General features: G+C 41.6%; 1 protein-coding gene across 2 annotated transcripts; it reads right to left on the bottom strand.

Annotated features, from left to right (window-relative positions):
• Positions 1-1603: 1603 nt before the first annotated feature.
• Positions 1604-20911, bottom strand: si:ch211-244b2.3 (uncharacterized protein LOC557230 homolog). Of its 2 annotated transcripts, XM_062996523.1 has the most exons (15): positions 20882-20911; positions 19248-19279; positions 17267-17390; positions 17021-17171; positions 15127-15232; positions 14294-14375; positions 11339-11450; positions 11139-11244; positions 10990-11068; positions 9855-9966; positions 9640-9745; positions 9490-9568; positions 6229-6286; positions 4421-4541; positions 1604-4322 (listed from the first exon to the last, which is right to left on the bottom strand). In XM_062996523.1, the coding sequence occupies exons 2-15, from the start codon at positions 19264-19266 to the stop codon at positions 4258-4260; spliced, it is 1320 nt and encodes a 439-aa protein (XP_062852593.1). In that variant the 5' UTR covers positions 19267-19279; positions 20882-20911; the 3' UTR covers positions 1604-4257. The 2 variants fall into 2 exon arrangements, with proteins under 2 accessions (XP_062852593.1, XP_062852585.1); XM_062996515.1 differs by lacking the exon at positions 20882-20911 and having other exon boundaries at positions 19248-19383.
• Positions 20912-24638: the final 3727 nt, after the last annotated feature.

Raw genomic sequence — 24638 nt, 5'->3', positions numbered from 1 at the left:
ATCCGCCAGCTCCGTGATGTCGTCATGGAGGAGTGGAAAAGCATTCCAGTGGCAACCTGTGAAGCTCTGGTAAACTCCATGACCAGGAGAGTTAAGGCAGTTCTGGGAAATAATGGTGGCCACACAAAATATTGTCACTTCAGGAACTTTCACTAAGGGGTGTACTCACTTTTGTTGCCGGTGGTTTAGACATTAATGGCTGTATATTGAGTTATTTTGAGGGAAGAATAAATTTACACTGTTATATAAGCTGCACACAGACTACTTTTCATTGTGTCAAAGTGTCATTTTGTCAGTGTTGTCCCATGAAAAGATATACTTAAATATCTGCAGAAATGTGAGGGGTGTACTCACTTTTGTGATACACTGTATATACGGTATATATATATATATATATATATATATATATATATATACACACCGACAAGGCATAACATTATGACCACTGACAGGCGAAGTAAATAACACTGATTATCTCTTCATCACGGCACCTGTTAGTAGGTGGGATATACTCAGCAGCAGGTGAACATTTTATCCTCAAAGTTGATGTTAGAAGCAGGAAAAATGGACGAGCGTGAGGATTTGAGCGAGTTTGACAAGGGACAAATTGTGATGGTTAGACGACTGAGTCAGAGCATCTCCAAAACTGCAGCTCTTGTAGGGTGTTCCAGGTCTGCAGTGGTCAGTATCTATCAAAAGTGGTCCAAGGAAGGAACAGTGGTAAACCGGCGACAGGGTTATGGGCGGCCAAGGCTCATTGATGCACGTGGGGAGGGAAGGCTGGCCCGTGAGGTCCGATCCAACAGACGAGCTACTGTAGCTCAGATTGCTGAAGAAGTTAATGCTGGTTCTGATAGAAAGGTGTCAGAATACACAGAGCATCACAGTTTGTTGCGTATGGGGCTGCATAGTCGCAGACCAGTCAGATAGGAAGGTGGTCATAATGTTATGCCTAATCTAGTCGTATCCAATGACACGACCACATTTCTCTTCCTCTCCTGCTGCAGACCTCCACTCCTGACCGAGACGAGCCGTGAATAACACGTGTCCCCTCGAGTGTCTTAACCAACCGCTTCTTTTCACCTGCACAAGGTTCAGATGGAGATTTGTATTGCACACAGAGAACCCTGCACCGATCTCTATTATCCTTTGTGCTGGTGCATGACCTGAGCACTTCAGCAGTGTATAGTTTTCAACCCATAAATGTTAAAATTAAGTTCTTGAAGGAAAATGACAAACAGGTGGGACAAAATCACTAAATTTTAATCAAATTACACTGATGTTTAGGCTGAGGGTGCTCGGGTGGCGCAGCGGAAAACCAGGCTAGCCCAACAGTGCTGAGATCTCAAGCTCGTGAGTTCTGGATGGTTGATGGTGCCTGTGTAGAGACGGGGTATAATGGGGATCAGTGCATGTTTCTCTGTACTATACTGATTCCTGTATAAATGCGCCTCATGCAGGTGAAAAGAAGTGGTTATGTGTGTGTAAGGTACAGCTCTCTTCAGTCAGAGTGGGGACCTGCAGCATAACATGGGTAACTAGACTCGCCTAGATTGGGAGAAAAGGGAAAAATGTATAAATAGAATTAATGGCGCGGAGGCGGTTTTGCAGTTTAATTTAATAATTTGTTATTCTTTATTACAATTCCTTTGCTACTTGAACCACATTCACACTTACGCAGTAGCGCAGCAGACTAGCACCTGCCCTCTCTGAAACACGTGCATATGCCAACTGTTTCTTTACATTATCCAGCAGCGGATTCTCACAGAGAGCCGTAAACATATTAGAGCGCTGTGTTATTTCAAGTACTTAGTAAGTTTCAGTGCGCTAAAAAGTAATCACAGGAAGATTTATCAGACAATAAATGAATCCCTGGCTATTTAGGGCTTACAGGCAGTTCCTATAAAATCTCAATTAGCACACAGATGAAAATAGCAGTGGTTTTGGTTGTAGTGGCAGCCGAATTAATAGATACATTAAAAGTGCTAATGTAAAGTACCTGTGGGGTAGCGTTAAAAAAAGTGCAATATCGCTTTAAAACAGTTGGGGTCAACATTATTAGCACCCCTGAATATTAAGTACAGCATGTAAAATATCTTCTAAAATAAATTGTTCAAAGAAGCAGTTTAGACTATATTGCCAAAAGTATTCACTCACCCATCCAAATCATTGAATTCAGGTGTTCCAATCACTTCCATGGCCACAGGTGTATAAAACCAAGCACCTAGGCATGCAGACTGCTTCTACACACATTAGTGAAAGAATGGGTCACTCTCAGGAGCTCAGTGAATTCCAGCGTGGTACAGTGATAGGATGCCACCTGTGCAACAAGTCCAGTCCTGAAATTTCCTCACTACTAAATATTCCACAGTCAACTGTCAGGGGTATTATAACAAAGTAGAAGCGATTGGGAATGACAGCAACTCAGCCACGAAGTGGTAGCTACGTAAAATGACAGAGCGGGTCAGCGGATTCTGAGGCACATGGTGCACAGAGGTCACCAACTCTCTGCAGAGTCAATCACTACAGACCTCCAAACTTCATGTAGCCTTCAGATGAGCTCAAGAACAGTGTGTAGAGCTTCATGGAATGGGTTTCCATGGCCGAGCAGCTGCATCCAAGCCTTACATCACCAAGCACAATGCAAAGCGTCGGATGCAGTGGTGTAAAGCACGCCGTCACTGGACTCTAGAGCAGTGGAGACGTGTTCTCTCTCACGCTTCTCTGTCTAGTAATCCGATGGACGAGTCTGGGTTTGGCGGTTGCCAGGAGAACGGTACTCGTCTGACTGCATTGTGCCGAGTGTAAAGTTTGGTGGAGGGGGGATTATGGAGTGAGGTCGTTTTTCAGGAGTTGGGCTCGGCCCCTTAGTTCCAGTGAAAGGAACTCTTAATGCTTCAGCATACCAACAGATTTTGGACAATTTCATGCTCCCAACTTTGTGGGAACAGTTTGGGGATGGCCCCTTCCTGTTCCAACATTACCGCGCACCAGTGCACAAAGCAGAAGGTCCATAAAGACGTGGATGAGCGAGTTTGGTGTGGAAGAACTTGATTGGCCTGCACAGAGTCCTGACCTCAACCCGATAGAACACCTTTGGGATGAATTAGAGCGGAGACTGTGAGCCAGGCCTTCTCGTCCAACATCAGTGTCTGACCTCACAAATGCGCTTCTGGAAGAATGGTCAAGAATTCCCATAAACACACTCCTAAACCTTGTGGAAAGCCTTCCCAGGAGAGTTGAACCTGTTACATCTGCAAAGGGTGGAGACATCATATTAAATGGATTAAGAATGGGAGTCACTCAAGTTCATATGTGTGTGGCAGACGAGTGAATACTTTTGGCAATATATTTTATATTTGATTCAGAAAAAAAAACTAAATTTTTTTCTTTGAAGGGTATATAAATATATATAAAATTGAAAACAATGCCAGGCATGATCAATAGCACCCTTTGTTTAGCTGAAGTCAAAAGAAAAAATCAGACAAAATTAACCCACAATCCTTTTGGGAAAATGTTCCACTGAATGTATTTGAACATGCTGTTAAAAATTCTAATATTACAAGATTGGTACACATCCACTTATCTGAATAGTGGTTTGATATTGGTTTTTATGTTAAACAATCAAGGGTACCAATAATGTTGACCACAACTGTACATCTCTGAGAGAACTGAATGGACTAAATCAGGGGTGCCCATACTTTTGTGACTTGAGATCTACTATTTTAGTCGACAGGTCATCGCGATATACTTTTTTGTTTAAAGGTTGTCCTCATCATTTTTCAAAAATGCTTTGTAGCTTTTTTAAATGTGCTTCAGTTCCTATATTGATATTGCGAGAAGAGGAGGGCTGTTCACGTGTCGAAAGAGGCGTGTACAGTGACATGCTCTCCTCGGATGCAATCGGGTATCTCTCTGCAACAAAACTGAGTGTACTAAATCAGGAGGAAAATGGGGAGAAAATGCATTAAAAAAAATGCAAAAATGGCACAAACTGGTTACTGATGAATGAAAATGTTTTAGATTAGCGCTGCTTTAGGTGGGCTGAGGCGTAGCTAAAAAGTGGCCACATTTCATGTTAATCACGTTGACCTGTTTGAATGAGGTGCGATCTACCAGCGTGCATTGTGCGATCCACTGGCCGATCGTGATGGATGTATTGGGCACCCCTGGACTTAATGGTAGTAAATGCTGTTATTAATCATGATCTTGATCATAATACTGAGGGTCTAGAGGACAGTGAGATGAGCTCTTCAGTTATGGGGATTCTAGGCGTTGGATGTTCCTCTGTGTATTAGTGGTCAAGTTTGTCTGGATCATTGCTGCAAAAAAAGAAAAAACACAGTGTTTTACAGAAACAATTAATAATCATTTGGGTTTTTTTATTAAACCAGATGTGGGTGTGGGTGTTGGTGTGTACCTGTAAAGTCTATTGTGTAGCTGAACCTTCTGGAGCTGAAGCTCATATTCCCGGTTCTGTTCTGCTGGTACTGCAACTCTATATCCTGACTGGAGACAGTACACTGCCCACGGGCACTGCCCTACACCAGAGAGACCAGATATTAAGCTACTATTTTAAGCACATCTACTTTCGTTCTACTCGGTTTTGTTGTGGGAATTCAAAATAACTCTTAAAGATTGACACAGACAACCGGAGTAATAGTAAAAGCAAAAATCCATGTATTTCTCAGCTGAGGACCCTCTCACCATGCAAACACACACAGGCCTTTACAGAAGAGAAGGGTGGATGCTGTCCACCCTATCGCAGTATTTATAACCCGCTTTACTGCCCCTTCAGGCTAACTCTCCCAGCTCAAGGCCCACTTTCCACATCAAACTTGTTTATCATTTTACAAGAATGGTCAGTTTGTTAAGAACATGGCTGTGTGTGTGTGTGTGTGTGTCACGGTCAGTATCGTGTAATATTGTGTTGGTCCCCCATTTGCTGCGGAAACAGGCCTGACCCGTTGAGGCATGGACTCCACTAGACCCCTAAAGGTGTGCTGTGGTATCGAGGTGGTCCCACAGATGCTCATTTGACTTAAAGTCTGGGGAATTAGGGGGCAGGGTAGTACTTGGAAGTCTTGGTCATGCTCTTCCAACCAATGTGGGACATTTCTAGCCGTGTGATCCAAAGATCCCATCCATCCCAGGAATCCATATCCAATTACCCGATTGCATCACGCTTCCTCTCTACTAATGCTGATCTCCACTCCTGATTGAGGTGAGCGAGACTAACGCACACCCCCTCCGAAATGTGTGCAGTACCGACTGCCTCTTTTCACCTGCACAAGGCGAGTTCATATTCAGATCAGCTTTGTGTACGGAGAGCCACACCGTGATCAGCATTATTCCTCGACTCTTGTGCGGGCGCCATCCATCAGCCAGCAGAGGTCGTAATTGCATCAGTTATAAGGTCCCTCTCTGGCTTCCCGCCCTGTATGAACAACAGCCAATCGTTGTTCATGTAGCCGCCCAGCCCAGCCGGATGGCAGAGCTGAGTTTCTGAGAACTTTTACCCATGACAGCAACGAGGGATTTATGTGCAGACAGCCTATCACACACCTTATATACCCACCAAGCCAGCTCATGAAACGTGACATCCTTCATAAGCTACACAGTGCCACCATCGAAAGTAGGAAGTGGTCATAATAATGTGACTCGACTGTATATTTAATAAACCAAACTTGCTTAAAAATTACATTTGGTTACTGCAGGGGCGTAACTACCAGGAGGGCAGGTGCACTGGGGCCCATGGCGGGGAAGGGGGGGGCCCTCCATGACATGAACTCAACCCCCCATCGCACTGCCCCCCCATTGGCTGCACTTGCCGAGTCGTTATTATTATATTACAGTATTTTTGTTAAGTAAATATAAAAATAACTAAAAGGCAATGAAATATCGGAATTCATGTAATCAAAATATACAGTGAGTGCACAGCAAGGGATTTTGGGAATCTGTGTAACCTGCTTAACGTTACCAGACCAATGAACTTCACGTGTGACTACTGCAAACCAAACGAATCTGTCTGTGGTGAGCTAGGTAATATATATATATATATATATATATATATATCAGTGTCCAGCATGTTTTAGCAACACAAAGAATTAGGTTCAGATTGTTATTCTACTTTACTTCTGACAGAAAAATTGGAAGTATTGGAAGTATCACTCCGCCCAATCAATTATTCAAACGTTTCTTGCAGTGATAAACTCATGTGTAACTTACTTTAACAAAGTCTTTCCAACCGCTGTCAAAAAACTGCCAGCGAGCTTGAGTTACAGCACTGTGAAAACAAACAGCACAAAAAACTGGTGAATTAATAAATGTGTGTTTTTTTAATTACTCTTATACCTAATCTTACAGCAACACAACCTTTACACCACTCTAATAGTTTGGTGTGTAGGAACAGCACAGGCCTTTACAGAGCCCTGACACCAACCCCAAACACCTCTGGAATGATTTGGAATGTCGACTGCAAGCCAGGATGGCACAACTCAACACAACATGTTAATAGTATGTCCAACATGCTCATGGTCATAGAGTCTACATATTTCTAACCACATAGTGTATGTAGTTGGGACGTGTTTAGGATTACAATAATGTTCCAGGGTCGAGTCTGATTCATTGGGCAAAAGGCAGGCAAAACCTCAGACAGGTTGCCAGTCCATCACAAGGCAAACACACACACAGACACACACACACACTTACACGCACACTAATTTTAGTAGCTTCAATTAACCTGACCTGTAAATTATTGTGATTGTTTTGCTATTACCCTCATTTTACCATATTTCTTTTAGTTTTTCATGCTCTTAATAATTATTTTTATAGAGTAGTGTACATTCTAAATTGTAGGGTATATTTTCTTTAAGTTTTCATGTTTTAATTGCTTATCTCTCTTGTTTTAATTTCGTATTTCCCAGATTGTAGGTTATATTTTACAATATTTTCTTTTAATTTTTCATGTTCTAAATTTTTTATCTCTCTTGTTTGAATTTCATGCTCTCTTAATTGTAACTAAATGTTTGCAAGAAGTCTTTCTGAGGTTCTAGATCTCAGGAATGTTTTAATACTTTTAATAATTTTTTTTCTTTATGTAAAGCATTTTGAATTGCCACTGTGTATGAAAGATGCTATACAAATAAACTTGCCTTGCCTTGCCTTGTGATGCGGACACAGGGAGAACATACAAATTCCACACAGAAAGGACCAAGATCACTCCACCTGGGAATCAACCCAGGATTTCTTGCTGTGAGGCATATATATATATATATATATATATATATATATATATATATATATATATACAGTGTATCACAAAAGTGAGTACACCCCTCACATTTCTGCAAATATTTCATTATATCCTTTCATGGGACAACACTATAGAAATGAAACTTGGATATAACTTAGAGTAGTCAGTGTACAGCTTGTATAACAGTGTAGATTTACTGTCTTCTGAAAATAACTCAACACACAGCCATTAATGTCTAAATAGCTGGCAACATAAGTGAGTACACCCCACAGTGAACATGTCCAAATTGTGCCCAAATGTGTCGTTGTCCCTCCCTGGTGTCATGTGTCAAGGTCCCAGGTGTAAATGGGGAGCAGGGCTGTTAAATTTGGTGTTTTGGGTACAATTCTCTCATACTGGCCACTGGATATTCAACATTGCACCTCATGGCAAAGAACTCTCTGAGGATGTGAGAAATAGAATTGTTGCTCTCCACAAAGATGGCCTGGGCTTTAAAAAGATTGCTAACACCCTGAAACTGAGCTACAGCATGGTGGCCAAGGTCATACAGTGGTTTTCCAGGACAGGTTCCACTCGGAACAGGCTTCGCCAGGGTCGACCAAAGAAGTTGAGTCCACGTGTTCGGTGTCATATCCAGAGGTTGGCTTTAAAAAATAGACACATGAGTGCTGCCAGCATTGCTGCAGAGGTTGAAGACGTGGGAGGTCAGCCTGTCAGTGCTCAGACCATACGCCGCACACTGCATCAACTCAGTCTGCATGGTCGTCATCCCAGAAGGAAGCTGACGCACAAGAAAGCCAGCAAACAGTTTGCTGAAAACAAGCAGTCCAAGAACATGGATTACTGGAATGCCCTGTGGTCTGACGAGACCAAGATAAACTTGTTTGGCTCAGATGGTGTCCAGCATGTGTGGCGGCGCCCTGGTGAGAAGTACCAAGACAACTGTATCTTGCCTACAGTCAAGCATGGTGGTGGTAGCATCATGGTCTTGGGCTGCATGAGTGTTGCTGGCACTGGGGAGCTGCAGTTCATTGAGGGAAACATGAATTCCAACATGTACTGTGACATTCTGAAACAGAGCATGATCCCCTCCCTTCGAAAACTGGGCCTCATGGCAGTTTTCCAACATGATAACGACCCCAAAAACAACCTCCAAGATGACAACTGCCTCGCTGAGGAAGCTGAAGGTAAAGGTGATGGACTAAACCCAATTGAGCACCTGTGGCGCATCCTCAAGTGGAAGGTGGAGGAGTTCAAGGTGTCTAACATCCACCAGCTCCGTGATGTCATCATGGAGGAGTGGAAGAGGATTCCAGTAGCAACCTGTGCAGCTCTGGTGAATTCCATGCCCAGGAGGGTTAAGGCAGTGATAATAATGGTGGTCACACAAAATATTTACACTTTGGGCACAATTTGGACATGTTCACTGTGGGGTGTACTCACTTATGTTGCCAGCCATTTAGACATTAATGGCTGTGTGTTGAGTTATTTTCAGAAGACAGTAAATCTACACTGCTATACAAGTTGTACACTGACTACTCTAAGTTATATCCAAGTTTCATGTCTATAGTGTTGTCCCATGAAAAGATATAATAAAATATTTGCAGAAATGTGAGGGGTGTACTCACTTTTGTGATACACTGTATATATATATACATACACCGACCCCATTATGACCACTGACAGTTCAAGTGACCACAGCCAAGGCTCATTGATCAATGTGGAGAGCAAAGGCTGGGTCGTGTGGTCCGATCCAACAGACAAGCTACTGTAGCTCAAACTGCTGAACAAGTTAATGCTGATTGGTAGGTGTAGGTGTAGGAAGGTGTCAGAAAACACAGTGCATCACAGTTTGTTGCGTATGGGGCTGCATAGCCGCAGACCAGTCAGGGTGCCCATGCTGACCGCTGGACAGGACCGGGAAACACCAGGCGCAAGGCAGAAATACTCTGGAGGGGGCGCCAATCCATCGCAGGACTTCATCTGCATCAGGTATGGAGGACGAGGCTGTTCAGAAGGAAGGACAACAGACAGCAAAAATTGCTGTTGCAAGAAAATTAGGTGATTCTCTATTCTGCCTTCCCTCCCTCAGACATGGCCAGTTTTGTATATTGACTGTCAGGCCTGGCCGGTGGTTAGCTGGCATATCAGGCTGCTGATCCACCAGAGTGGACTTAATTTATAAGTTTTTGCACATGCAAACCTCTGAGTGTTTTTCTACTTGTGGATGGTACCTGCTGTTTTGCTGATTTGCAGTGATGTTCCTCCTGACAGCTCTCTTCGTTCCAAACTTGGTATTGATTTGACACATTTCTGTGGAAAAAACACACTGGTTACAGAAATGTTACCACAAGGTTACTGTCTGGTGCTGGTGTGAGACTCACTGCTGAAATTAAGAGTGTAAGTGTAGTGGCCGGCTGTAAACGTGAGCTGGTTCTGTGGGTTGAGCTGATACTGCCTCTGTATATCCAAACTGTCCAGAGAGGAACCCTGAACAAACACAAGTGCTCATATAAACACGCCAGACTGAGAGACACCACAATTCAGATATGATGCATGAGAGACTCAATAAAAACAAGAATGCTGGTGAATTACTTACTGGTTTTTGATACTCTGTCCACACGCCTTCATTATCCAAAAACTCCCAGGAGGCCACACTGGCTGAGGATAGGTTAGGTATGTATGATAGAGAAGAAGGACTAACCACTGGACTGCACACAACAAAACACAACAAAACTTTCACTAGTTTGGACAAAAATGGTCACAGAACTAAACTACATGGCTAAAAGTATGCAAACACCCAAATACACCATCAATATACAGGCATAAACATTGAGTTGCTGCTATAACAGCCTCCACTCTTCATGACTTGTTCCAATCACATTCATTTTTAATTAAGCATTAATAAGGTTAAGTCAAAATTATTTTAGAAGCACTTTTTGCCGCTCAGGTGGCGCAGCGGTAAAACACGCTAGCATACCAGAGCTGACATTTCAAACTCGTCGGTTCGAAACTCAGCTCTGTGATCCGGCTGGGCTGGGGGGCTACATGAACAACCATTGGCTTGTTGTTCATACAGGGTGGGGAGCTGGATAGGGACTCCTCATAACTGATGCAATTACGACCTCTGCTGGCTGACTGATGGCGTCTGCACAGAGTCGAGGAATAATGCTGATCAGGGTGTGGCTCTCTGTACACAAAGCTGATCTGCATATGAACTCGAATCGTGCAGGTGAAAAGTCTCGCTCACCTAAATCAGGGCGGAGATCAGTACAGAGGAAGCGTAAAGCAATCGGGTAATTGGATACGACTAGATTGGGAGGAAAACTGGGAAAATGCAAAAAAAAAATCACTTTTGTTATGATAAGATTTTCTTGAAACACGAATGACAGTATAGAGTCTAAGCAATGGAGGGTTAAGGGCCTTGCTCAAGGGCCCAACAGTGGCAACCTGGCAGTGGTAGGGCTTGAACCACTCACCTTCTGATTACTAGTCCAGTACCTTAACCACTAGGCTACAACTAATTTTAGTAGCTCTAATTAACCTGACATGTGAAGCATCCGCATTCTCTATTCTGCCTTCCCTCCCTCAGACATGGCCAGTTTTGTATATTGACTGTCAGGCCTGGCCGGTGGTTAGCTGGCATATTAGGCTGCTGATCCACCAGAGTGGACTTAATTTATAAGTTTTTGCACATGCAAACCTCTGAGTGTTTTTCTACTTGTGGATGGTACCTGCTGTTTTGCTGATTTGCAGTGATGTTCCTCCTGACAGCTCTCTTCGTTCCAAACTTGGTATTGATCTGACACATTTCTGTGGAAAAACACACTGGTTACAGAAATGTTACCACAAGGTTACTGTCTGGTGCTGGTGTGAGACTCACTGCTGAAATTAAGAGTGTAAGTGTAGTGGCCGGCTGTAAACGTGAGCTGGTTCTGTGGGTTGAGCTGATACTGCCTCTCTATATCCAAACTGTCCAGAGAGGAACCCTGAACAAACACAAGTGCTCATATAAACACGCCGTATGAGAGTCGGTAATTTGGTAAAATACAATAAAAACAAGAATGTAAATGAATTATTTACTGGTTTTTGATACTCTGTCCACACGCCTTCCTTATCCAAAAACTCCCAGGAGGCCACACTGGCTGAGGATAGGTTAGGTATGTATGATAGAGAAGAAGGACTAACCACTGGACTGCACACAACAAAACACAACAAAACTTTCACTAGTTTGGACAAAAATGGTCACAGAACTAAACTACATGGCTAAAAGTATGCAAGCACCCAAATACACCATCAATATACAGGCATAAACATTGAGTTGCTGCTATAACAGCCTCCACTCTTCATGACTTGTTCCAATCACATTAATTAACTAATTAAGAATTAATAAGGTTAAGTCAAAATTATTTTAGAAGCACTTTTTGCCGCTCAGGTGGCGCAGCAGTAAAACACGCTAGCACACCAGAGCTGACATTTCAAACTCGTCAGTTCGAAACTCAGCTCTGCCATCCGTCTGGGCTGGGCGGCTACATGAACGACCATTGGCTTGTTGTTCATACAGGGTGGGGAGCTGGATAGGGACTCCTCATAACTGATGCAATTACGACCTCTGCTGGCTGACTGATGGCGTCTGCACAGAGTCGAGGAATAATGCTGATCAGGGTGTGGCTCTCTGTACACAAAGCTGATCCGCATATGAACTCGAATCGTGCAGATGAAAAGTCTCGCTCACCTAAATCAGGGCGGAGATCAGTACAGAGGAAGCGTAAAGCAATCGGGTAATTGGATACGACTAGATTGGGAAAAATGCAAAAAAAAAAATCACTTTTGTTATGATAACATTTTCTTGAAACACGAATGACAGTATAGAGTCTAAGCAATGGAGGGTTAAGGGCCTTGCTCAAGGGCCCAACAGTGGCAACCTGGCAGTGGTAGGGCTTGAACCAGTCACCTTCTGATTACTAGTCCAGTACCTTAACCACTAGGCTACAACTAATTTTAGTAGCTCTAATTAACCTGACATGTGAAACCCAGGCAGACACAGGGAGAACATGCAAATTCCACACAGAAATGACCCAGATCACTCCACCTGGGAATTAACCCAGGATCTCTTGCTGTGAGGCACATATACACACAATATATACTGTATATATATATATATATATATACAGTGGGGCCAAAAAGTATTTAGTCAGCCACTGATTGTGCAGGTTCTCCTACTTAGAAAGATGAGAGAGGTCTGTAATTTTCATCATAGCTACACTTCAACTATGAGAGACAAAATGAGAAAAAAAAATCCAGGAAATCACATTGTAGGATTTTTAAAGAATTTATTTGTAAATTACGGTGGAAAATAAGTATTTGGTCAATAACAAAAGTTCAACTCAATGCTTTGTAACATAACCTTTGTTGGCATTGACAGAGGTCAAACGTTTCCTGTAAGTCTTCACCAGGTTTGCACACACTGTAGCTGCTATTTTGGCCCATTCCTCCATGCAGATCTCCTCTAGAGCAGTGATGTTTTGGGGCTGTCGCTGGGCAACACACGGACTCCACAAATTTTCTATGGGGTTGAGGTCTGGAGACTGGCTAGGCCACTCCAGGACCTTGAAATGCTTTTTACGGAGCCACTCCTTCGTTGCCCGAGCGGTGTGTTTGGGATCATTGTCATGCTGGAAGACCCAGCCACGTTCCATCTTCAATGCTCTCACTGATGGAAGGAGGTTTTGGCTTAAAATCTCACGATACATGGCCCCGTTCATTCTTCCCTTAACACGGATCAGTTGTCCTGTCCCCTTTGCAGAAAAACAGCCCCAAAGCATGATGTTTCCACCCCCATGCTTCACAGTAGGTATGGTGTTCTTGGGTTTTTCTTCTTCCTCCAAACACGACGAGTTGAGTTTTTACCAAAAAGTTCCATTTTGGTTTCATCTGACCACATGATATTCTCCCAATCCTCTTCTGGATCATCCATATGCTCTCTGGCAAACATCAGACGGGCCTGGACATGTACTGGCTTAAGCAGGTGGACACGCCTGGCACTGCAGGATTTGAGTCCCTCTCGGCGTAGTGTGTTACTGATGGTAGCCTTTGTTACTTTGGTCCCAGCTCTCTGCAGGTCATTCATCAGGTCCCTCCGTGTAGTTCTGGGATTTTTGCTCACCGTTCTCATGATCATTTTGACCCCACGGGATCGAGGGAGATTATCAGTGGTCTTGTATGTCTTCCATTTTCTTACAATTGCTCCCACAGTTCATTTATTCACACCAACCTGCTTGCCTATTGTAGATTCACTCTTCCCAGCCTGGTGCAGGTCTACAATTTTCTTCCTGGTGTCCTTCGACATCTCTTTGGTCTTGGCCATGGTTGAGTTTGGAGTCTGACTGTTTGAGGCTGTGGACAGGTGTCTTTTATACAGATAACGAGGTCAAACAGGTGACATTAATACAGGTAACGAGTGGAGGACAGAAGAGCTTCTTAAAGAAGAAGTTACAGGTCTGTGAGAGCCAGAAATCTTGTTTGTTTGTGGGTGACCAAATACTTATTTTCCACCATAATTTATGAATAAATTCTTTAAAAATCCTACAATGTGATTTCCTGGATTTTTTTTTCTCATTTTGTCTCTCATAGTTGAAGTGTACCTATGATGAAAATTACAGACCAGTAGGAGAACCTGCACAATCAGTGGCTGACTAAATACTTTTTGACCCCACTGTATATATATATAAATATATATGCCACATTTTTATGCTTAATGCTCTTTCTGACTAGTTTTATCCAGGCTTGGGACCTTTTACTTTTTGGTTATAAACGGTGAGGGTGGGAGGAGGAGGAATCGGTTATGTCTGAGAGACTGAGAGAAGCTTATAGTCCAGATTTGGCACTATATATAATTATATAACAGCATATTCCATTCCACAACCATAACTGTGGTGTCTTATAAAGTCAAAACCACCTGTAAAAAAGTTCTCATACTTTTGCTCATAAAGTTGTACTTAAATAGTTTATAATTGAATCAGTTCATTAAAGCAGCACCTGCTGATTACTGTGGATTGAAAGTTGGGTCGCCTTTTCACTTTCCTGGTCATCTGAGTAGACTGGTTGGTTTGGACCATGTCTGTAAATAGAAATCAGGAGACAAAAATGCCCAAAATAATCTTTTAAACGAATGCAAATATTTTATCATATTCTCTATTCACTACATCCTTCACAATATTACAAAATCAGTTTTAAAAAGTGACTCTGAGAAACAAAAAGTCATGTTAGTAGTCTGAACTGCCGCTATGTGATGTTATCTATGTGATGTATACAGCAGGAGTGTCCAAACTTTCCCTGTTGGGGACAAATAAACAAATAAAACAAATAAAAATACTATAGACCTGTCTGATGACTAACAAGTACAATTTGTAATTGTAACAATTTCTAACAAAAGCTAACAATTTCCTCCCGATTTAACACTCAATTTGTTTTCCGCTGCTGAGAGATACCCGATTGCATCCAAGGAGAGCACGTCGCTGTACACGCCTCTTCCGACACGTGTACAGCCCTCCTCTTCTCGCCCCTACAGGCATCTCTTCCGCCAATCAGGGTCCTTACACAGTGTATGAAGACACACCCACCCACCCAAACATAATCCGGCCCCCACCCTGCAGATACGGTGGCCCATTAGTATCTGCTGCAGGCACTGCCAATTATGTCCGCCAGAAGTTTTCAAAAGAAGTTCAGTTAAACTTCAATTTAAAAATCTATTCTTGTTTGAGTCCTGAGTTCATTACTTTGAAATGATTTCTTGTCACATTATGAATATGGTGAATTATGTCTGTGTAAATCAAGGTGAAGTAAATGTTTTGTAGGTGGAAAAGACCTACCTGAAAAATTTAAGGTGTAATTATAAGATCCAACTGTGAAGTTACAGACACCAGCTGGGTTGGATTGATAAAGCTGCTCCAAATACTGGCTGTTTACTGACGATCCCTGTGAGGACAGACAAAAACAATCAAAACATTTTACAAAGGTTCCTAAAATTTTACAACTATCAATTTTGTCTGTTCTTTTATAAACGTACATATTTATTGGAATCGCCCTCTACAGCACAAATGTAAACAATTGCAGTATTCATACTGGGTCATACAGAGAAATATAGTTCTAACCTTACAATCTATAAGGTTAAAAACGTTCTCATAACAGCACTGTTAGGTCACCAAGACTATTTTACTTCTTGTTCAGATTGCTAAATAATAGTAACAGTCCTCTTACTTTCTCCAAACATTACCAATAAATTTATGTGTCTAGATATTTTGTTTGTTTAGCACTTTTATTTGTATAATGCTAAACAACCTTACAAAGTGTAGGTCCAAAAAAACCCAATCAGCAAGCCTAGGGCAACAGTGGCAAGATACATTTTGCTAAATATTTTATGGAAGAACTAAAAAGGAACCAGACTGCCTAGAGAAGTAACTGGCTGACAGAGGGGGCATGGATGTGCAGATGACTGATTTCTTCCTCAAAGTGTTGCTGGCCCCTTCCCAGGCAATGCTGCAATGCCAAGTTCAATTTAATTTAGTTTTCTGCCTGCACAGATGCCAACAGTCTTTATCATTTACTGGGAACCTAGCCAGTGTTGCGGCACTTGCACGACAGAACTGCGGGCCCCATATTTGCATTGATGTCTCCGGCTTGGTCTAGTTTTCGTTTCTTTGCTCTTTTTCTGAGAACTTGGTTGTCGCAGGTGGTTGGAGCAACTCGCCTTATTGTGACAACCAGTTTTCATTTCTGCTCCCTCCCTTTTTTTATCCACTTTCTCCATTGTGGGTTGCTGATTTTTTGTACCTTTTATTTGTTACTTTAACAGAACCTGCATGTAACCCTCTTACCTTAAGAGTTTCTCCTAACTTTGTAATAGGAGTATGAAGAATATCTTTTCTTGTTTTAGCATAGCAGTTCAACCATGCACAGAAAAAGAATGGTGAAAAAAGGCTGCTCTTCTTGGAGCCTTTGAGCATTGCCTGACCTTTGATAGTAATTTTGGAATTACAGTGGAACCTTGATTTAATGGACTAAAAGGGGGGAGCACTGGACTGTAAAATGCAATTGTCTGAAACAGCGAGTTGTTTTTTTCAGGGGGTGCGAAAATGTACAAAAACACAACACTAAGGTCCACAAAAATGCTAAACATGCACATAAACATTATGACCACATTCCTAATATTGTGTTGGTCGCCCTTTTGCTGCCAAAACAGCCATGACCCGTCGAGACATAGACTCCACTACACTCCTGAAGGTGTGCTGTAGAACCATGTTCGCCGGTTTACCACTGTTCCTTTCTGGGACCACTTTTGATAGATACTGACCACTGCAGACCGGGAACACCCCACAAGAGCTGCAGTTTTGGAGATGCTCTGACCCAGTCTACTATCCATCACAATTTGGCCCTCATCAAACTAGCATAAAACACGTCAAAATGAAACATAAAACACAAAAAGGCGAGGACAAAGCGAGCCTCCTAACAAAATAAAGCCTATCACTCAGGTAAACAGAGAGACGTGCACAGACTAGCGGTCAATTACTGAACTACTGGTCGTGGTTCACTTCTCACTGGACTGGACATTTGGGTTTACAGATTTTGTCCGTTAAATCCAAAATCGGTTAAATGGAGGTCAGTTAAATCAAGGTTCCACTGTATATGTTCAACAAGCACCTATCAAAGTGTTTTATGGGTGTCCTCATATTTCTAGCCATGTGGTAAACAATTGACTTGCCTTACCTGTGTTCCATATTCACACCAGGAATAGTTGTCTTTGTAATACCATCTCATGTCCTCTGTCTGGTTGTGAGACAGGAAGACTTTACGCTGTACCCTGAAGTCAGCATAAGGGCCCGATACGGTCATAGCATCGAAGTCAATGTAAAGTTCCCTGTGGAAGAAGAGCATGGGCATCAATAACTGCTCAAAACGAACACTCGGAATGCCAGAATGAACTTGTGGAAAGAAATATAAATAGAAAATCACCCTAAGTGGGTACTGATGGTGATTCCTTTCGCTCCGGGCTGGCAGTAGTTCGCCTCAAGTATATGATCATTTTCTATTGAGGACCATTGCTGTCCAAAATACAGCTGCCACTCAGAGGGTTTCCCTATAAATCAATCAACAAATACAATCAGCCACAGATTCATTAGTTCACTGTCTGTTTTAAGACCACTTCATCCTGGTCAGGGCCTCAGTGGGTCCGATTAATTGGGTGAAAGGCAGAAAACACACCAGACAGGTCGCCAGTCTATTACAGGGCAGACACACACACATACATCAATTTTAGTAGCTCCAGTTAGTCTGAATGCATGTCTTTACACTTGTAGGAGGATACTGAAGCACTCTGAGGTAACCCACATGGACACAGGGAGAACATACATGCAAAATCCACACAGAAAGGACCCTGGAAACTGTACTGCCTTACAATTCATCTGAATCATTTTATTTCAAATTCTAAAACCATTTTCTGTCTCAGTTGTGTAATGAAGTGAGGTAGGTTTACCAAGTGTTGGAGGCTTGCAAGGTGGACAGAAGCTCAAAAGTCCAAGTTCCCAGTGCTATTGTTTTATAAGAAATACACACAAGAAATATTTACAAAACGCGCTGACAGATAAAAACCACAGCTGGTTGACATAAGTAACCCCATTGACCTCAGTCAACTAAAAGGCCATTACCAATAAGAAAAGACCATAGCAGTCTCACTAATAGGCAGTAGCTGAAAAGCTACATAAGACTTTCTGCCATCTTTTGTTCCCTCCTCACTCCCTCCTGCTTTAACTATGAGGCCCCTCCCCTCTAGGACCTGGCCAATCCTAAAGCAGGAGAAATTAGAGCGGGCAAGCTTTAGCCTAGTGGTTAAGGTACTGGACTAGTAATCAGAAGGTCGCTGGTTCAAGCCTCACAGCTGCCAAGTTGCTGCTGTTGGGCCCTTGAGCAAGGCCCCTAACCCTCAACTGCTCAAACTGTATACTGTAATGTAAGTCACTTTGGATGAAAGCGTCTGCTAAATGCCAAAAATGTAAATGTAGAGCGGGCATTTAAACACACACAACAAATCACATTTATATGGCCATATCATTCAGTGTACACATTCATTCATAATTCATAATGCATATGCAGAATTCAGCTAGCTTTATTCATTATTCTGTTCTTTTCTGGTATCTTCAGGTACCTTACACACAACGAAGTCCTGGACCAGCACCGACCTCCGCCGACACCTGGACCATCTCCCGACAACAGGTAAGTACCTATTTATTTATTTACACTAATTACATTGGATAACTTAGTCTAGTCTTGGTGATGTGTAAGGAGTACTTACATCATCACAAGTTGTTATTAATTTTCACCACCCAAGTGTCCACTGTAGCACAACAGCTACCAATGTGGACATTTTTTAAATGCTGCTTTTGTTTACTGCTCCTTTCTAAACACTTGAGCTTAAACACTAAACACTTGGTCTATGATCGTGAATCAAAGACTTGATTCTTTATTATAATAGATAATAATATAATAATTTATAGATAACTTTATTATCTGTTTGTTTCATATCCTTTTAGAATGGGAATAACTACAACACTTGATCCCAGACCAAGCTAAAACAAATCATATACAGTTGCAATCGTAAATATTTAACACCCCTCACCTTAGAAGGTATTATGGTGATGTGTGTGAATATTTATTGATACATCAAATCAATTTGAATGACATAAACTTGAAAGTTGACATTATTTTGACTGGTAATGATAAACATCTAAACAACACTCCAGCATCAGCACTTAGTTGATAACCTCTAAAGTGTGGAATGTTCTCCCATTCCTTTAAAAATTGCCATAAGTGTGTGTGTGTCCTGTGATGGACTGGCAACCTGTTCGGGGTGTTTCCTGCTTTTTGCAGATCAGTAAGGGTCTGGAGAAAATTCGAAGCATAATGATTTATATTTTAGTAGCTTTAACAGTGTACTCACCCACAGTGTTTCCTGCCATGAAATTATTTTACCTAAAGAAGAGATTTGAATCAGTTACAGTTTTACATGTTAGAGATATTGTGTAGAACAATGTCAGTTGGCACAGATTAGTTGGCAGTGTTATTCCCCTGGTGATTAAAATGTGGCATCATGAAAATGTAACCAAATATTATATAATATAATAAGTACATTTTATTTGGCCTTAATTGTTTGGCAGATGAACAATTGAGCATCAGGACTGGGCATTACAGGTGTTTGACTACTCTGTAGGGATGCAACGATGCACCACAAGACAGTTAAAAAATGATTCACATGTGTAACGATTCAAAACGGTTTACATGTGTAATGAATCGATATTCATTTTAAACAGCAGAGGGCGCTGGCGCTATTCACCTCGCCTGGTTAACGTCACTACAGGGTTGCCAGGTTTGGAATTTTCCAGCCAAATTTATTTATGTGAGGATACTTTCTTTATCTGTATTATTCATTCATGTATGTGGGATTTGTTTTACAATTTCATTTCAGTTTTTGTTTTTACACAAAAAGGGCCGTGTCTGCGTGGGTTTCCTCCGGGAGCATCGGTTTCCTCCCACAGTCCAAAGACGTGCAAATGAAGTGAATTGGAGACACTAAATTGTCCATGACTGTGTTTGATATAACCTTGTGAACTGATGAATCTTGTGTAATGAATAATTACCATTCCTGTCATGACTGTAACTAAAAGTGTACAACATGACATTAAAATCCTAATAAACAAACATACAAACAACACAAAAAGGGAAATGTGCAGCATTGTTTTGTAACTACCTCAGAAATAAAAGGCCATTCATTATTTAGATATATAAAAAATAAGCACAAATACAGTATTTATTTAAAAAATCGTATTGTGAACCCAGTATCGTGAATCGCATCGTGGGTAGAGTGTATCGATACATCCCTACTCCTCTGCATTATTATTATTATTATTATTTAATCATATTCAATTCCCTAATTGCATTTCGCTTCCTCTACAGTTACTGACCTCCACTCCTGACTGAGGAGAGCCGGGACTTACAAACGCTCCCTTCCACACGTGTGCAGTAATTGACCACTTCTTTTCATCTGCACAAGGCAGGTTCATACGTGGATCAAAATTGCATACGAAACGTCATACACCAATCTCCACCAATCTTACCAGCCAGTCGTAAGGAAGCGGCAGTTATGAGGAATCCCACCCAATAGACAAGCCAATCATTGTCCATATAGATGCCCGGCTTGCCAGTAGTCGTGCTGGGATTTAAACTACGTAGTTAGTTTCAGATGTCAGCTTTGGTGGGCCAGCTTGTTTTACTGCTGTGCGGTCATGTACATATTTATAGTTACTGTGTGACCATCAGACATGTTTCAGATAACTGTTACAAATAATTGTGTACTTATTTTACATTTTGTACCTAAATGTGTTAATTAAAACTGATTAATAAAACAGTAGAGAGTAGAAGCAGAACACGGAGATACTGGATTGTTCAGTCTGTACCTGAATATAATCACACACAATAAATCATTAAATTATCCACAGTTTTATAATCAGTAATTCATCAACAGTCGGTACTAAATACTAAGTTAAATCAGTGAATGATTAAAACATAAACACTTACTTGATGAAGGCGGTTGGTGTTGATCACTTTACTTTCGGTTTCTTTTTCTGTGAGCTGCAGCTGCTGCTTCTGTTACGTCACTGATTACGTCAGAATCTCAGATTCGTTGGTATGTGGATACACACGAGGAATTTGGTTCCGGCTGATGGGATCTCTCTAGTATAAATACAGTATACAAGCAATGTACAAGATGCAGACAATGCACAAGAAAAAATTAAACATTAAACACAAAAATACAGTAGACCCTTGACTTGAATTTAATTGGTTCTGAAGGGCTGTTCTTAAATCAAAATGTTCGTTAGTTAAACCTATTTTTCCCATAAGAAATAATGTAAATAGAATTAACCCGTTCCAGACCTCCCAAACCACCCCCTTACCCAACCTCTCTAATGTCTTAAATCAGACCTGGGCATTGTACGGCCCTAACCGGAGACATCCCTAACCGGCCCGCATGAGGTTCGAGGCAATTAAAAATTAGATGTAAATAAATGTACATCACACATGCATTATAACAGGACTGTTTTGACGGGAGCGCTGTGTCTTTAAATATCCGCAAGTTTCGATTTACGTGTGTGCGAGTGTATCAGCTTCACCGTAATGCTAACAGAGCTGAGTGTGACTGACGGTGGAGTTTTTAACAAGACATGGACTTCTGAAGTATTTATTTACTGAAGTCAGGTGTAAAGCTGTTTAAGGATTACAATTTAGGGTTTAAATCGCGGTACTAAACAGAGAAATACAAGAACATGAACGATGCGAAGCGTCACACCTGAAGCTTCACTAACTAAACTACAAAAGCAACAAGGACTTTTTATAAAGTTTAACACATCCAGAACTGAAGCAGGCAGGACCAGCTTTGTGATTTTAAAAAGAATATCCAACAATAACAAAGGACTGAAAAACAAATGTGGTAATTAGACTCAAAACAAAATAGTTTAAAAACCTGCACATTTGTTCACATTTGTTTTTTTTGCATTTGTTTGTTTAAAAAGTAAAATAATGTTGATGTTTTTTCTCTGCCTACTTCTAATTTTCTGATTGTAACATCTAAACATTAAGAGCTTATTAGAACTGCACAATTTACTGCTTCTCATAAAGAGTGGGCAGTTGTAGCCTAGTGCTTAAGGTACTGGACTAGTAAATACAAGGTCGCTGGTTCAAGCCCACTGCCAGGTTGCTGCTTTTGGGCCCTTAAACAAGGCCCTTAACCCTCAATTGCTCAGACTGTATAGTGTAACTGTAATGTAAGTCGCTTTGGATAAAGACGTCAACGCTAAATGCTGAAAATGTAATGTAAATGTAAATAAAGAGATAAAATTAATATTGAGCAGAATTAAGTTCACCTTATTGGTCCGGCCCTCCACAACAGTCCCAGTTTCTTATGTGGCCCCTTGGAAAATTTAATTGCCCACCCCTGTCTTAAATGGTCTTTTTTGTTATAAATAAAAGTATATACAGTATATTTCCCTTAATCTTAAATTATAGAATAGATAATACTGTAATAAACAATAATAAACAACAATACACAGTAGTAGTACTGTACTTAAACACACATCACATTTCAGTACAGTACGTGTGCTGTACCATATACCAGGGGTTTTCAACCTTTGTAGGCATGCGCCCCCCCCTTCGTGTGCCAAGTGCGACTTGCGCCCCCCTCGCACCACGCCGCCCTCTCCTTGGTGAACCACGGCTCAGGCACAGATGCCAAGCACGGCTTTCACCACGCCCCCCTCCCCTTCGTGAACCGCGGCTTAAGCGCAGATGCCTGGTGCTTCCTCCGCCAGGCCCCCCTCTCCTTGATGAACTTCCGCTCAATCTCGTGTGCCACCGGTTCATAATAATAATCTCGTAATGCCACGCCCCCCCCCAGACAAGTACTCGCGCCCCCACATGGGGGCGTGCCCCGCGGGTTTAAAACCCCTGCCATATACCATAATCAATGTCCTTCTTTTTTATAAAATGTATCTACCAGAAACAACAATAACTCTCATATTTCTCTATTATTTCCTTCTTCATTTCAGTAGTGTTGTATTTTGTAGGTGTAATTGCACGAAAGAAAGAATACTTTACTCAGCCGACTTCCTTCTTCTCTCTCACTCACTGTCCCCTCTGTCTGATACACAGTGACACCTACTGGAAGGAGTAATTATAAAACAACAAATGTAATAGACTTTTTAATTTTTTCACACTACGCTTTCTCTGCATCTTCTTTGGGGACATTTTAATATTGAATTTTACAAAATATAAAGAAAACACCGTCCGCTGTCCGAATGTTCGCTCACTGTATATATATAGAGAGAGAGACGCTCGGAGTCAACCTGTTCGTGACGTCACGTGTTTCATGAATTTTGCGAAAGTTCGTAATCCGAAATCTGTTCGTACATTAAGTTGAAAAAGATCATTTGTAACCCAAAATGTTCATATGGTAAACCGTTCAGCACCCAAGGGTCGACTGTTTAAGACTACATACAGGCAATTAGCAGCGTGTGGAATATTTTAAAAATAATAGTAAAGTGCACAGCATGTAGGATAAGTACTACAATATTTAGTAAATTGCAGGAGGTGAATATTGTCACGCTTAAGTCTGTATTGTCAGTCATTTATTTATTTATTTAGGAGGGAGATGGCCTGTGGGAAGAAACTGCTTTTGAATCTGGAAGTAGTGTGAATAGACCTATAGCGCCTGCCGGACAGGAGGGGTTGAATGAAGTTATGGCCAGGGTGTGTGGAGTAATCATTTTTTCTGCCCATTTCTTGGTTCTTGAAGAGTACAAGTCCAGGAGGGAGGGCAGAGGAGCACCAATGATTTTCTCTGCTGACTTCACCAGACGCTGCATTCTGTTCCTGTGTTGTATTGTGGCTGCTCCAAACCAGACTGTGATGGAAGTGCACAGAACTGATTCGATGGCAGCAGTGCAGAACTGTCCTGTGGCAGACCTAGCTTTCTCATTTTCCGCAGGAAGAACATTCTCTGTTGGGCTTTCTTGAGATTGGAGTTGATGTTATACTCCCACTTCAGGTCCTGGGAAATGATAGTTCCCAAAAACTTGAAGGACTCCACGGTTAATACAGGACTACTGGAAATTGTGAGTGGGAGCAGTGCTGGTGAGTGTCTCCTGAAGTCCACTGTCATCTGTACAGTCTTGAGGTGTTTAAACTAAATTAAAATATCCATGGCTCACAGAATCGTGGTTACTCTCTGATTATTATTCATAAAGAAAGCAAAACAAATTGAATTAAATTGCTGTGAAAAAGTATTTGCCCCCTTGCCTCTCTTAGTGCAAATAAAGAAACTGTAAAGAAAAGTAACATCTGTCAGAGTCAGTATTAATGAAGGATGTGTGTTTTACAATCTGATAAAAAGACAAGGACAGTAAAGATCCCACTAAGATATAAATAGAGTTTACACCCTTTGTTCTGAGAGTGACAGAAACAGAGGCCAGAATTTGGGTGTTGGTTGTCCCATATTGTTAAATCAGGTGTGTTAAATCCTCGTGCCTGCCAGTACCAGTAAACATAGGTGTGGCCTATAGGCCTGTCAGTACCAGTAAAGTAGGTTTGACTTCTTTTCCTGTAAATCTCAGTAAAGTAGGTGTGTCTCTTAGTGCACGTTTGTCACACTAATCGATTTCAGATCATGTCCGAGAAAAAGGGGTTTAGAAAGCTCTGGATCATCATCGAGAAAGCAAGAGAAAGGTCCCAGGCACTATATTCATGTTTCATCTATTTCACAAAGGCATGAGATGAGTCCCCC

The sequence above is a fragment of the Trichomycterus rosablanca genome, chromosome 1 (assembly GCF_030014385.1).
Source record: "Trichomycterus rosablanca isolate fTriRos1 chromosome 1, fTriRos1.hap1, whole genome shotgun sequence".
Taxonomy (NCBI): Eukaryota; Metazoa; Chordata; class Actinopteri; order Siluriformes; family Trichomycteridae; genus Trichomycterus; species Trichomycterus rosablanca.
Note: the sequence above shows the minus strand (reverse complement) of the source record. Positions and strands in the feature narration are given on the sequence as shown.